Source organism: Leptopilina heterotoma, unplaced genomic scaffold (genome assembly GCF_015476425.1).
Source record: "Leptopilina heterotoma isolate Lh14 unplaced genomic scaffold, ASM1547642v1 Lhet_391, whole genome shotgun sequence".
In the NCBI taxonomy this organism is placed as follows: Eukaryota; Metazoa; Arthropoda; class Insecta; order Hymenoptera; family Figitidae; genus Leptopilina; species Leptopilina heterotoma.
The window spans coordinates 233911-246073 of NW_025111059.1; the positions used below are offsets into that span (position 1 = coordinate 233911).

General features: G+C 26.8%; 1 protein-coding gene across 1 annotated transcript; it reads right to left on the reverse strand.

Moving 5' to 3' along the window:
- Positions 1 to 2214: 2214 nt before the first annotated feature.
- LOC122506065 (neprilysin-21-like) lies at positions 2215 to 6001 on the reverse strand. The gene is made up of 6 exons (XM_043618044.1): positions 5874 to 6001; positions 4526 to 4577; positions 4356 to 4423; positions 4124 to 4257; positions 3869 to 4030; positions 2215 to 2391 (listed from the first exon to the last, which is right to left on the reverse strand). Exons 1-6 carry the CDS (start codon positions 5914 to 5916, stop codon positions 2215 to 2217), a joined length of 636 nt encoding a protein of 211 aa, XP_043473979.1. The 5' UTR covers positions 5917 to 6001.
- Positions 6002 to 12163: the final 6162 nt, after the last annotated feature.

Sequence of the window (12163 nt, forward strand, 5' to 3'; positions counted from 1 at the left end):
TTAACTGCGAGCTTGAGGCAGCGAGCTCTAGCGGCACTCATGTAAAGCCTGCAGCCTGCCCAAAATTCTTTCAGTGTACTTTTAAAAATATTTAAAAGGAAACTATTATAATATAATATGTTAAATTGGTTTGTTTTATATTAACAATATTTTCGAATAGGCTTCATTATTTTTGTATCATAGACATTATATACTTGTGAAAAGTATTACCGGTAATAATTTACCGGTAAACCGGTTTTATATAAGAGTTTTACCGTATTACCGGTAATTGAAAAAGTCGGTAAATTTACAATCCCAAGGTATAGCGAATATTCAGTGGCAAAAAATGTTTAATAACCTAATTACATTATTTTATAAATATGTTTTAGACTTTCTTTTTATCATTGTTAAATAAAATATTTTTTTAAAGTTTATGGCATGATATTTTTATATAAAATGCAAATACTATTAAATAGTAGAAATATACTTTCTTATTAAAAAATTCAATAATTAACATCTTTAATTTAAATAAGTATGACTACAATTTTACTGCACGGTACTGTCAATTTTATAGCTTTTAAATAGGGTAAGTGTACCAATTGCCGAGGGTGTTCCATTTGTCGATGTTACCATGGTAATAACCAAAAAATATTGTCTAAAATGTCTCATTTGTTTGTTTATATAATATTAATATATTTTTTTACATTTATAACGCATAAAAAAATTAATATTTATTATTTTTTTTCATTTACAATGTGCTACACTGTTTAAATAAAATTCAAAGTTTGTTTACTCGACAACAGGAACCATCCTCGACAATTGGTACGTTTACCCTACATCGTTTAAAATAACAAAATCACGTGCTATTGATTAAAATGCATATTCCATCGTCTAAAATATACATCTAAACAAACTGTAAATACTATGCATTAATTTAACAAAATTTTATTTAAAATAATGGCAACCCTTATTTCAAACTAATTAATATTTTTTCAATAAAATTGTATCAACCCTACATCTCAATCATATTACATATTTCATTAGACAACATTATGCTTCTAGTTCTAAATTATGAATTATTATATTTGAAATTATATATTTTTATAATTCAATACAGAAATTATTAATTCAAAAAAATTGAATTCAATAGCAATAGCACTATTGGGCCTATAGTGTTCTATCTATTCTATCTGAGTCTATTGACCCTGAATCTGTTCACCACGTTTGTTCTCTTTTACAATAAACTTTTATTAATTCAAGATCTCGTATAATATTATTTACTCTGCCTAATATACCAATTTGTCAAAAGTACTCATTATTGTTTTCTGTATTATATTTGATAGACCCCCTGAAGAGGAAATCGTAGATGAATTTTTTTATATTAAAAACTACTTATCAGAATTTTTTTCGTTTGTTTAATTACCTACTATTTTAATAAAATCAACTCGATAATGTAAAAGTTTAATAATAAAAATGTTTAAAATCGAGCCCATATTTAAAAAACTGGTATTTTTTTATGAAAAATTTGGAATTTTTGTTAACATTATTAAAAAGTCGAAGAAAAAACACCATCTCTGTTGTCAAAAATTTTCTAAATTCAATAATTTTAGTTATATTGAAAATTAATCTACTTTTGATAACCAAAATTTTCGAAAATGCCTAACACACAAATTTAGTCATTTTAATTAAAATAAAAAATACGTATCTCTTATTTTCCAATGTAGATAGAAAAAATATATATTTACTTAAATTTTAATAGTTAACAATAAATTTCACACGGAATCCACGGAATCGCCCATATAGGTATGCCATTTTATCGACAAAAAACTTACCACTATAATAATAACATTAATTCTGCGCTATAGTTTAGTATTTCTGAAGATTTTAATTATTCTGCTTTCACCAATGATATCTTGTGATGATACAGTTTTTTGTACTACTTATTTATAAACTTATAATGATAATATTCTAGGTATTTCTTCGTTTATCATAGTGAATTTTTTAAACTTATTTTTTTTTAAATTCATATTTATTTTCATACAAGTTTTATAAACATTTTTTAATAAATAAGTATTAATTGTATGATGTTTTTGTTTTTTGTTTAAAAACTAATCCATGTAAATGGATGTGAATATTAATTGTTTATTCAAAATGAATAGAAATAAGAAATGCGAAAGAAATTATATTTATTCTTTAAAACATTATAGATTTTTTAACCTTTACCACTCATATATTTTACCATAATTTACACTTAGAACTTGGATTCATTGGAGTGTCAATTGGACAGTTAAAAGCTTCAGCAAACTCTTCGAAATTTTGAAGTGGAATATTTACACGATAATTGCGAGAGCTACGTCTGTAATAATTTTGCAATAATTCTTTATGCTTTTCTGTTGCATTAAAGCAATGTAACTGAAAATTAAAAAAATGTCATTTAAATTTATTATAAAAATTTCCATTTACAACAAATTATCATAACAATAAGAGGATAAAGACAGTAAACAAAAAGTCTTATTTAAGGAAGGAAAGGAAGTCTTAAACAGGCAGTACTGAATTTAAGCCTAATCTTAAGTTATGATTTTTTACTATAAATAAAGATTAAAATAAAATAGAATAAAATTATTTGTATAAATCTGAATTATTCACTTATGACTAACTTAATAGGACCGATTCGTTCAATAAATTAATTAATAAGCGTTTTGACGAATTCTTAGTCAAAAATACTATACTAGTAGAAAACTACTAATTCGTTTGTTAAGAATATGTACGTATTTCAATTTGTAACGTTTGCTAAATTAATTAGTAGCCTTAAAACATAAATTTGTAGTTTTTAACTAAAAATTAGTCAAAACGTTTGCTAATTCATTTAATAGATCTGTTCTCGTTGCCTGCGCTATTGTACACTTTTATACCGCCTCAAGAGCAGATGTAAAAAGAGTAACGAAATATATAGTAAAATTGCGTCACATCCGGCTATGAGATCAGGTTTATAGAAATGACACTTTTCAAAATTTTGTCAAACCGCCCCCACAGCACCGAAACTTTCCTAAAAATTTATTAAATATTTACTTGCAATATTCGGAATATTTAATTGCAATGTTTATTGAAAGTTGTGTACAGATTTAAATGTCCCGATTAAATAAATGTTTAGCGCGAAGCTTTCCTGAACATGAAATTAAATCTTCGCATAATTATAATTATAATTATGCGAAAATTTAATTTCATGTTCAGGAAAGCTTCGCGCTAAACATTTATTTAATCAGGACATTTAAATCTTTACACAATTTTCACTAAACTTTTCAGTTATATATGAAGAATATTGCAAGTAAATATTTAATAAATTTTTAGGAAAGTTTCGGTTCTGTGGGGGCGGAAGGACAGCATGACAATATTCAATAGTCGGTTCTATCAATATTAGGAGCAGTGTTGTAGCCTATTGGCGGCCAATGGCTGTTTTCGGCAATCACCATAAATAATTCATTATTTATAAAAATTATTAAAATTAAAAATAAGTAATTAAATAAATAAATTGAAAAAATGTATAAAATTAATTTATTATTATTATTATTTATTTTAAAAAATTTATTAAAAAAAATATTTTTTATCTTGGTTGCCAATATTCGGCCTTTATTGAAAACAGATGTTTGGCGAACCCATTAACATCCTAAGCATCAGCCAATATTGGCCTAATATTGACCGCTTTCATTGGACGGATGGACGGCATATTGGCCCTCAATATTGAACCGCTATTGGACCGACAGAAAATTTCTCATTGGGTATGCATTTGAGTGTAGTTAAAAGTCACTTATTTAGAGAGAAAAATAGTTGTATTGTAATAAATTAAAAACAATATTAAAAAATTGAGAAAAAAAGGTTTTTCAATTCTTACCCTTGCAAAAGACAGAAAGAAAATTTTCTTATTGCTCCAATGTTTTAATCCAGGTAATTGGAGTGACTTATTTACTGTCTCGATTTCTTTCAAAGCGGAAAATACAAGATTTATTCCCAGCGAATCAGATAAATTTTCATTTATTAATTTTGTTTCGATTTCCTGTAAATATTTTCAGTTTAAGAAAAAATTTAATAAATTTTAAATATTTATAATTTAGAGTAAAAAAATAGAAAACAAAGAAAGCTATCGAACGTTTATATCGTCTTCTATTTCGCTGGTTTTAAATTGATTATACTGATTAGCAAAACACTCGGTTTTTTCTGCAATAGATTTCCTTATATCTTCCGGCAGATCATATATTTTTCCATCTTTATTGTATTTGATACCTAAAAAATTATGTTTTTAATATTATGAAGTTATTATAGTTATAATAAGTTTTGTAATTATTAATAATTAATACAATATTATTGTAATATTTGTGTACCAGTTGTGTCAAAACCATGTGCCATTTGGTGAGCAATTTTATAACCTATTTTACCATAATTGACTGTACTGGAAAAATGATTATAATTAACATAAATTGAGTATTACAATTACAATAAATATAAAATACAATCCTTTTTTGTTTACCAATAATTGTACCTATTAACTTACTTTGGTTGTAAGACGGAAAATAGAGGAGCCTGTAAAGCAGCAGCTGGGATATCTAGAAAGTTTTTTATTTTTTTAATTTAAATTAAAAATAGGGGAGAGTTGTCAGAGTTGGGCAGCTGTTAGAGTTGAGCAACCGCGTTTATTTCGTTTTATCGCACTAGCGCCATCTATCTTTTTACGAAAATTCTTGCTACTAATGTCAGCCATCTTTTTATATGAGTCGCAGTTAAGTATACGAACCTATACTTGACCATCGTACCACTTTGTGATATAGGCTCAGCAAAAGCTTTTTTGTGGTGTCAAAAAAGAGAACTAAATGTAGAAGAAATGTGCCAAAGACAAAATAAGTTTACAGAAATTCTTCATTAAGATGATATGTGAAAATGTGTAAAGCAATTTGGTGATTGTGTCACGCGTTTGTGTTCTGTGCCCCTATGACGCAAAACGACGCGTGAGTCAGAGTTGGGCCATAAGAGAAATTTTACAATTACAAAGCGTACTTGCAACAGAAATTCATTTTTTCACTTTAAGAGGTGTTAAAAACTCCATTTTCATTGGAAAAAGAGAAAAAAAAAATTTTTGATAACCTTTTTTCATTTTAAAAATTTAAAAATTTTGGATTTCGTTCATGAGGAATAAATTATCTAAAGTTATATGAAAATTCATAATATTGGATTTTATTTTAATTTCATGGTTCCGTTCCTCATTCCCAAGTGTCATTCTATCATTTGAAGGTCATTTTTAATCATTTATATAAATATTTAATTGATTTTCTACAGTGGACCAACTCTGGCGACCATGATCAACTCTGACAACATTTTTTTTTAAATTGCTTATAACTCTGAACCTTTTGGTCAAATTTTTTTACAATGTTCAGCAAAAACATTGCATTTGAGTTGATCTTTCCAAAAATATGCGCAAAATCGCGAAATTCGTTCTATAGGGGAAGTTATGAAGAAAAGTCAAAACTATGCCCAACTCTAACAACACTCCCCTAGTTTTTGTGTTTTAGATTTAACGATATAATGTATAATTAATTAAAGGTATAAGTTATCAATCTTTCCGAATCATTTCTCCCGTTTTTTATGAGTTCTTTGAAAATTTGAAATTAATATTTAATTTCGAAAAATATTTTTCAGAAAAAGCAGGTTTCTGTATTTCTTTAATAGGACGGCTGTGCTGTCAATATACATGAAATCTTAATGAAGCTTTAAGTGGGAAATGATTTTGAAAAATTGATAACTTTTACCTTTAATTAAATTAACGCCGAATGATAAATTCCTTTTCTATAATTATATAATGTATAACTATTACATTTCATTTCTTTTAAACAATGAAAATTACTTACTCAACAAATTTTTTTTTTTGAAATATAAGACTTTTACATGCATAGGATGTACCTGCCAGCTGAAAAAATTAATTTATAATTTAATAATTAACCTTATATGTGTAAATTAATATCATAATTCAAGTTGAATTGCACACATACATACTACAAAAAATATTTGATTTAAAATAGTATATTCCAGTTTAATGTAACTCAAGTAATTGATTACTAGACTATTACACATAGGCACAAAAAAGTGTTTTAGCCGAGACACTACACAAGTATATTCCCATGTATTTTTGCCTGCACGGAAAAAAATTAATCTCTAAATTAGAGATTATATCTGAGATTTAGGCATAAACTATCACTGGAATCGGACGTAAGATGTAAGCAGATCACTAAAACTGAAATTTGATATTATATCTAATCCGAATATTAGTATTGTGAAGAACACGTATTTCTTATGCCTAAAAATGATATTAGGAATCTCAAATTTTATGACATATGGAACATATGTTCTAAACTATCAACTTACTTGAATAAATTCAAATCTAATATATTATTTGAATAAACAATATTAAAAATTTTAGTCGTATATTTATATAATTCTTATTTTTGTAATAACTCGATGTAATAAGAATTTATAATTTATCACAATTTAGAGTAAGAATTATTCACAAAATATTTATATTGTTTTCTCTGAATGAACTATACATTGACAAGTATAAAAAAGTAGTTGGATATTTTTAAAACACAATACGAATTTTATATTTTTATTTCATTTTTTTGTTTTAACGGCGTTGGAAGGTCTGTAAAATTTGTAGGTTACAATTATCGCCCGACAAAATACGACACTGACTGATTTAAATGACGTGAAATAGGTAAATAAACATTTTTCAACCACTTTTTCTCTAAACACAGACACTTTTTACAAAATAGGCCAACATACAACGAGTAGGAATCTTCTTAATTACCTAAATTCAAAAGATGGTTTAAATTCATGCAGAAACGCGGTTGTAAAATGTAAAATTGGAAAGTGATGTAATGCTAAGAATATAACAGCTGGACCATTGTGCTCTCTGCATGCTTCTGCCCTCTTCTGGCGACTGGCAGTAATCCGCTTCTTGTTGTCTGTCATTACATTACTTTCCAATCATTTCCAATTTTACATTTTACAACCGCTTGACAACCGCGTTTCTGCATGAATTTAAACAATCTTTTGAATTCAGGTTATTAAGAAGATTCTTACCCATTGTATGTTGGCCTATTTTGTAAAAAGTGTCTGTGTTTAGAGAAAAAGTGGTTGAAAAATGTTTATTTACCTATTTCACGTCATTTAAATCAGTCAGTGCCGTATTTTGTCGGACGATAATTGTAACCTTAAAATTTCACAGACCTTCCTTCACAGACCTTCGCTTTTATTTTGATATTTGAAAATAAAATTAATACTTAATTAATTAAAATGGTTTAAATCTTTTTTGTCACTGATTAACTTAAAACACAATGTACCTAATTCATATAAAAAAAGTTGCGAAATTAACAAATCTCTAAATCAGAGATGTGAATTTATGGCGTTTTCTGGTATAAAGTTTGACAGAATCAAACACAACTTATCACAGTAATTGTGACTATAATGTTTAATTTAGATACACTTATATTTCATTGGACTTCAAATTAATATTATTTCAAGTTTAGAGATTAATTTTTTTCCGTGTGCTGAATCCGAATCCGAAGTCAAGATTTTCAAAACAGTTTTTTTTTTAGTTACACTCAAAATTTTGAGATAAACTTAAAACCGAATTATTATTATTTTGAAAAAAAACCCAAAAAATAAGTACATTTTTTTAAAAATATTTTTTTTCAGATCTAAAAAAATTTTGAAATCGACGGAATCAAAATTCTGAAAAAGTAAATGGGTAAATCTACAGAACCGGTCGATTTCATGTTACTGACAAATTTTTCTATTTTTAAAGTATTGTATTAATTATTTTCATATTTTTACTACTTTATAAAAGCTCTGAGAATTTACTGAATTAAGAAAATTAAATAAATTTTAACCTTCTTCCCTTATATTAATAATAAAACAGATTAAATTAATTTAGAACATGAAATTTGCAGTGTTACTCAAGGGACTTTTTTCTATCCTTACATTAGGCATAACTATTTTGACATACAACGAAACAATTCTAAACGATGGTGAATTATACTTAACTTTCTGTAGAATGTATTGAAGGCTAAAAAAATATGTGCTCCTAATTACAAAGAAATTGTAGTACAGTTAAATAGTGTTACTCATTATTTTTGAATAATACAATTTCTAGAAACTTTCTATAATAACTTTTGTGGCGTTTGATCAATTAGAATTTCTTACAACAGTACTTATTCGTCTTCATCAGACGAATAAATTTTCGTATTGTAAAATAATGTGCCTTTAGAAATAAAGAAAATATTAAAATAATTATCATCTGAAACTTGACCGTGAACAACTCTAAACTTTGCCTTTTTCTAGGAGCACATCTACAGATTGAAATGAAATGAATTGAAAACGTGCGTGATTATTTAAAAGCGTTATTATAATTTTTGAAATCAGAATTTCTCTATTTTATTTTTTGAAAGTACAACTATTTTACCCACCAAAAGCATACTTAAGAAAGGTTTAAAAAAATTTTTTTGATCTGAAAAAAAATATTTAATAAAAATGAACTTATTTTTTGGTGTTTTTTTTCAAAATAGCATATTAGATTTTGTGTTGATCGAATCGATATTTTGACCCCAGAATCTGAAAGAGCAACCCCCAAAACCCCCTACATCTCATTGCTGCTAAAATTCATTGTCTATAAATACTTCAAATCGCGTATTTAAGTCCAAGTAAAAATTTTGGTCATTTGGGCGTTAATGGGTTAAAATACAAAAATAGAAATTTTCTGCTATGACACTACACTAGTGTATTTCCATATATTTTTTCACTCGCATCATAAATTCGAAGTCAGAATTGCACTCAAAATTTTGAGCCACTTTAAACATATCCTGACTTCGGAATCAGAGTGAAAAATTAGATGGTAGGGAAAAGGTGTACGAGATGATCCTCCTAAGGGAGAATGACCATTATTCAAAGAAAAATCAGCATTTTTGAGTTTGTTTTGTACGAACTAGTAGATAATTAATCCATCTAACTTTTCGGATTAGAAATGTATGCAGCTAATTAATATTTTACAAGTAAATTTAATTTTTCTATAACCTTACAAAAGGATCATCTTGGACACCGGGGTGTCCAAGATGATCCCCCTGGCATGGGCAAGATGATCTGTAGGTTTATCTTACCCCAATTATTGGAAAAGGAGACTAAATTGAAGAAATAACATATATTAATATTAAATATGCTTTATTTAGGTTATAAATGCCTTTGAACACTCACCAAGATTCATTTTTCCATTTTATAATTACGAGGCATTGTCTACAACAAGAAAATTAATAAAATAGATGTAGATTTCAACTTTTTGTTTTAAATAAGTTAGTTTTGATAATAAAAACATATAAGAAGAGAGAAAAATTGAATTTTTTATTAATACTAGAAAATTCACTTTGAGGTGAGACGAAATACATGGGAATCATGGGGGATCATCTTGTACACCCATTGAGGGATCATCTTGCCCCAAATGCCATTATTTTGTAATTTGTTCGTAACTTAACCTACGAGCTCTGTTATTCCATAATACCAATCAGAACACTTAATTGAAGATATACTGAAGCTGTGAGCACAAGAAAAATGGAATTTCAGCTGCTACAACAAAAGTTATCTAAGTACAAAGTTAAGCTTTCCTTAGATCAAAAGTATGAAATTTTTATTTTTTACAATAGAATTTTTTTAATGACGCGTGTTGTCATGACAGTTTGACTAATTCATAGCTATGTCATTGACAACTTATTACCGTATTTGCCTAAAAGACTACGCTAATAGGCTCTCCAAAATTTAAAAGGATCATCTTCCCCCAGGGGATCATCTCGTACACCTTTCCCCTAATAGGGGAGAGTGGGGCAAAATGGGGTACCTTTTTGAAATTGGCTGTTTACAGAGAACCAAACGAATAAACCGATTCAGCTAAACTTCAGAATTCTTCTTTGTACACTTAGCTTTGAGGAAATTATGATAATAGCGGAGAAAAAAAATTTTGAAAGATTTTATATCGTATTTTCTGAGAAAGTGCTAAAATCCCATTTTGCCCCACCCGTGGGACAAAATGGGGTGGTATTAAATAACTATACAAAACATGGAATATTTTTTCAAAATTCATTTAATTCTTGTTGTATGAGATTATAAATACAAACAAAAAGTAGGATTCTTTATGACTATGAAAAAACAAGTCATATTTATTAAAATTTAACAAAAAACATCGATATTGCAAAATATTTATATATCGATAGTGAAACATCGATAGTATAAATGTCTCGAAACAAAAATATCAATTCTTCTGCAGAAAACCTTTAAATATGCATAATATAATGTTTTTAAATAGTTTTAATGAAACGGCGTAGCTTATTCCGGCATGCCCCACACTTAGGTACCCCATTCTGCCCCTCACCGCATATTAAAACAAAATGTAATGTTTCGAAGTTATTGTAATGAATAGATACTGTTTAAAAATTACAATTAAAATTACAATTAAAATTTCTTTAAAATTTCTTTAAAATTTCTTTAAAGTGTAATTGTTTCTAATGTTCCTACAAAACTAGTATACCAATCATGCTTACAAAAAAAATTTCTTATTCTTTAATACATTAATTTTTTCGATTTGTTACGTCACCGTAACCTATTTTCAATAATAATATGTAGAATAATAATTAATAATAATCTTAATAATTAATAATAATAATAATCATGATAATTAATAATAATAATAATTAATAATAATAGTAATAATCATAATAAAAGTTAATAACAAAAATTGTTATTTACATATTATTATAAATAATAACTATAAATATTAATAATAAACAATAATAATCAATAATAAATTGTAAAAATAAATATTAGCAAATAATAACAAAATGTAATAAATAGTTAAATATAACAATTTTAACAACAAACTTTAAGAAATAATAATAAACAATAATAAATTGTAATAATAAATATTAAATAATAGAATTGTAACAACGACAGAATTGTAATAATAAATAATAACAAATTTAAACAATTATAATTAACTAATAACAAAGTTAAACAATTATAATTATAAATAACAAATTATAAACAATTAATAACAAAATTATAAAATAACATGAGTAATAGGGAATGTACACGTGCAATCTAATAGTGAGTCACCACAAGTGTTCCTATAACAAAGGGTTTCTCAAATGCATGGAAAAATGAAACGATTCTTCAAATGCATGGCAAAGTGAAACGATTCTTCAAATGCATGGCAAAGTGAAACGATTCTTCAAATACATGGCAAAATATACAGTTTCTAAAAATACACAGGGAAATTTGGGTATAAGAAGGACCAGACCATCAAACGATCTTCAGTCTAAAAAAAGTTCAGTCTAAGAAAGCAGTCTAGAAACAAGCAGTCAAGAAAATGTAGTCGTCAATATTATAAGTCTCAAATTGAGAAGTGGTGCTCTGCACAAGTCAGTCTAAAAATTTTATCTACAACAAGTGGTTCTTCACGACACAGTGCTCTATAAACCCAGTCTTAGTGGTGATCCTTTACTCTACGTATATTTTCAAAAGTGCATTTTGGAAAGTCAATCTGGAAGTCAAATTGCTGTTATAGTTCCTGTCTAAGGTCACACAATACTACAACCACTTAGTCGCCCATTATTTGACTAGTGCCATTATACCTCAAACGACCAGGATCACCCATTGTTCAAGGTACAAACCACTTATAGACTCATATTAGAAAACACGTGTTCATCTCTTATTTTTCATCAATTTTCTTATTTCAATATATATATATATATATATATATATATATATATATATATATATATATAATATAATATAATATAATAATAATAATAATAATAATAATAATAATATATATATATATATATGTTACCGTCAAACCCCGAAATTAGTCAATACTAGTATTACCTAGTTAAAACTAGTTCTGACAGTGGCCTTTCGTCAATACTAATATTAACTAGTCAATACTAGAATTCACTAAATGCACTTTAGGGAAAACTAAAATTGACTGAGTTTCCATTTTTTTTACGGCTTTTCACTAGTTAAAACTAGAATTAACTAAAATCAATTATAAAATTATTTTTGAATTTTAAATTGTACAGTTGATGGCAAATATGATTACAAAAAC

Bases quoted from the DNA above. Each gene is read 5' to 3' on its own strand.
- LOC122506065 (XM_043618044.1), bottom strand. From the start codon at position 5,916: ATGCATGTAAAAGTCTTATATTTCAAAAAAAAAAATTTGTTGA. The intron at 4,258-4,355 runs GTACACAAATAT...ATAATTTTTTAG, and splicing joins ACATGGTTTTGACACAACTG to GTATCAAATACAATAAAGAT. The intron at 4,031-4,123 runs GTTCGATAGCTT...AAATATTTACAG, and splicing joins AAATAGAAGACGATATAAAC to GAAATCGAAACAAAATTAAT.